This window comes from Acyrthosiphon pisum, chromosome A1 (assembly GCF_005508785.2).
Source record: "Acyrthosiphon pisum isolate AL4f chromosome A1, pea_aphid_22Mar2018_4r6ur, whole genome shotgun sequence".
NCBI classification, from domain to species: Eukaryota; Metazoa; Arthropoda; class Insecta; order Hemiptera; family Aphididae; genus Acyrthosiphon; species Acyrthosiphon pisum.
This window is the reverse complement of record NC_042494.1, coordinates 63,625,080-63,628,848: the sequence shown is the minus strand read 5'-3', so window position 1 is coordinate 63,628,848 and position 3,769 is coordinate 63,625,080. Positions and strand designations below refer to the sequence as shown.

Here is a 3,769-nt window from a genome sequence, read left to right as displayed (position 1 = left end):
CTCATACGTATATATATATATATATACATTTTTTTTTACTGTTATTATTATCACCTTTATTGTTATATTTTACTGTAATAATAATATCATAACCATATTGTTATTATGATAATAACAACATGTACGGTTCGTGCGGTGTGTGACGTCACCTTCGGCGTCCTTGCCCACGGTCGTCCGGGGGATTCACTTTCTTTCGAGCCACCGGCTGCTCACAGACACAAGCGACGGCGGCGACTCGCACACGCCCGAGATCGGCCGCGACTCTCTCTCCTTCTCGCCGACCGCGCCACCGCCACTCACGTCCGCCGGAGCGATAGTATAATATTATACCTACCTTATACCAATCGCGCGGTCATCGCACGCACTGGAAACCCAGCGGACCGGCGCGGCGGGCGGGGGCGGGCGGCGTTTACTCCCACGATTTGCGGCGGCGGCGGTGGCTAGAAGAGATCCCGCGCGACGACGCGACGCAGTGCCGCAGTATCCGCGGGCCCCGAAATACTTACGGTCCGCTCTGGTTCGCGTCTGTTATGTGCGTTAATCGTCCGCACCGCCACCAGCACTACTCTGCCAGGGACGACACGCTTGGAACATGTGGTCGAGATGCGTCCTGATATTAGGTTAGTCGGATCATAATAATAATAATATGAAATTATAATGTAAAATACAATTATAATTATAATAATAATATGTCGTTATTGTTAATATCGTACTATTGTCCGTGTCGCGAGTCATATATATTATATCATACAAACGGGGTGGAAAATTCGTGTGATATTGTCGTGTGTTCGTGTCGAAGAGCTAAAACGGATTATAGATGACTGAACGGTCACTGCCACGCGCACAGCAGCAAACACTAAGGGTGGTGTACTCGAAATCGAGACCAAAAATTGTTTTTATTTATTTTACTGATATATTATTATTATAAGGTTTCCTACCCCAGTACCGCCGTTCGATTATATTTGCACTATAGTTACTTATTTTGGCTAAATATTATCCATTCGTTTAAACTTGACGTACCTAAATAAATAAATTTAACTTAAACGGACCCGATAGACCCGATGAGTAAAAAAAAAAACTAATACCAGTGACCACATTGCCAATTTGAGTGTTGTTATTACATCTTTTCTCGATATGTTGTGTGGAAACATATATTTCATTCAAGAAATCATCAAAATAGTTAACAAAAAAAAAAAAATTGACTAAACTATTAAATTAATAGGTTCATAAAATTAATTTTTATTTTGGTTTATTATAAATAAGAAACCGAAAATCTAAGAATTTTGCTCTGTTCTACTCGTTTATCGCTACATGATACGACATTATAGGTGAAGAGCGTAAAACGTATGGTGTAAAATTAGGCAGGCATCACAACTATGACTATTCCAAGAGAGTTTATGTACGGATTTCTAGTCATCTTGAAAAGCAAGTTAAAGAGTTACAACATCACAATAATTCTTATAAAATTCAGTTTGATAGAAATACATTTTTGTGAATGGGGGACTTTGTGTTGTGATGACACTGCAGTGATATACTTTACCCTTTAAAATTGTTTTTTACCACGAAACTCAGGTTGAAAGGTTTGCGAATACAATGCGATCAATTACAGTAAATTAAAATACAAACATTTTATTAATTTTAATACTAATTACAATAAATTTGATAAATATTTACCTACTTTAATTTAAATTTAATTTTTTTTTATTTTGTAATACATTTTAAAATAAAAATATTTTTATAACAATTGTTAAAGTAATAGTATAATTTGAATATTAATTTATTAATCATTTTTTTCAAATTTCAACTATCACATTGTATGCGCTATTTATAATTGATCCTATAATGTAACTAAAAAAGTTTGAATTTGGCAACCAAAGTCAACAATTCCATAATAGGTTGGTATATTATATAAATTATCCAATACTATAAATTACTTGTTAGTAACATATTATGCGTAAATATATGCATTAATTATAAACTATATAATAAGTGTTTATTTGTATTTTAGATGAAAATTTAAAAAATTATTAATCGAATAAAATACAGCATAATTGTCTTCATAATTTGTATTCAATTTCAGAACTTACTTTTGATTCTAATGCGTACTTATTATTTAAAATTAATGCATATTATTTGAGCAATTTACACGTATGATGATCTAAAATAAATAATAATAATAATAATAATAATACATTTTTATCTGAATCCAGTTGATACTTATTCATAAATCATAATCCATAAAAAGCTACAACGTTATTGCTTGTATTTTATCAGAATAGTATGCAGACTAACAATGTTTACGTTTCTTCAATAATCTAGAATTATAAGCAAGTGGTGCATTCAACTGTGTGAGTCTTTTTGGCGCATCACGAATTGAGTTCATTAATTCAAATTTGTATACAAAATATTTTAAATTGTGTACTTAATAAATTATATAGGTAGGTGGTACCAGTTTTTAGTATAATACTCAATTGAATAAACCCAATCATTATTCCTTATTTGTCAAAATATAATTATTCTCGATGAATTTCGCTCTCTAAATCTAAAATATTGGATACGGTTCTCTTATTATTTGTATCACTTTATGTAACGAATTTGCATAAACGTATGAAAACATTAAAGAATATAAAATTACATTATTCAAAATATAAAATTCTAAATAATTGATTATATTTAATTCATAAAATTATATACTTAAACTTATAAGTAGGCTTGACATATTTTAATATCAATTAAACTCCTTTATACGAAGTAGTCTCGATAGCCGAGTATAATTGTACAGCGAAAATGCAATTCGTTTCGTTGAGGACCAATAAAGATTACAGATTATTGTAGTATGCTTGGCGCATTTCTCTAGTTGTATTATCTGACAAGTGACAACATAACAAAGTCCAGTACTAATTTCGCCCATTATGGTTTTACATCCTTTAGCAGAACGTTATGATTTGGTCCATTAAATTGTCTTCCGGTCATGACGCGGACTTCCCGTTAAAAGAGCACGCAAAAATAAAAAAATAAATTATAAAAAATATGGCCCGTTATGTAAAACTGTACTCATACTGGGCGGCGAGTCGTCTTCAACTGATTCATTATGATTGAACTCAGTCGAGGGAGACGAGTGGAGGTATGTATATTTTTTTGGCAGTTGCACATTCAAAAACAATGGTCTATCATGTCCAACGTAGTAACGTATCAAAGATTCTCACAGTCCACAGGGGTAATGATTCGTTTAACAGAAATGTATTGGCACATTGTTTCAAGTGATATATTGATTTTCTTACTCTTGGAGACACGACTAGGTCATTTTTATACAGTTATATTTTTTAGTTTTTTAACAAATTAACCACAAAATTGAACGACCTTAAGCAATATTTTAAGATACAAAGTAAACGGTTTTTAAATAATTAAAAATGTATTTCTTTTATGTTCTTATTAAATTTAAATTAAATTAAATTACACATTGTATTTGATACAACTAACTACAGAAAAACAATCAAACTATTATTTTCATAACATGGAAATAAGACTTTTGTTTTAAATTTATTTAGTGTACCTAGACAAGGTAACGTGTCTATTTATTTATAGTTCAATATTTGTTTTTGTTGATTTAACCATTTAAATTTGAATAAACGCCCCAAACTTTATCCAAATCTTAAAAATTAATTTTCAAAATAAAAACATTATTATGTAACGTATTTTTTAATTATTTTATATCATTAGTTAAGGGATTCGATACTGTGAGTTTCTGTTTTTGTCTAACCCACGCGCG

At 31.5% G+C, this 3,769-nt stretch overlaps 1 protein-coding gene across 2 annotated transcripts in view; it reads left to right on the top strand.

Moving 5' to 3' along the window:
• Positions 1-424: 424 nt before the first annotated feature.
• LOC100163730 (proclotting enzyme) overlaps positions 425-3,769 on the top strand; it is a 23,228-nt gene continuing 19,883 nt past the window's right edge. The window contains exon 1 of one of the 2 annotated variants that reach the window (XM_008182102.3): positions 425-620. In XM_008182102.3, coding sequence (XP_008180324.1) covers positions 593-620 — 28 coding nt within the window. In that variant the 5' untranslated portion in view covers positions 425-592. The remainder of the gene's footprint in view (positions 621-3,769) is intronic. The other variant, XM_001944041.5, reaches the window with a different exon arrangement.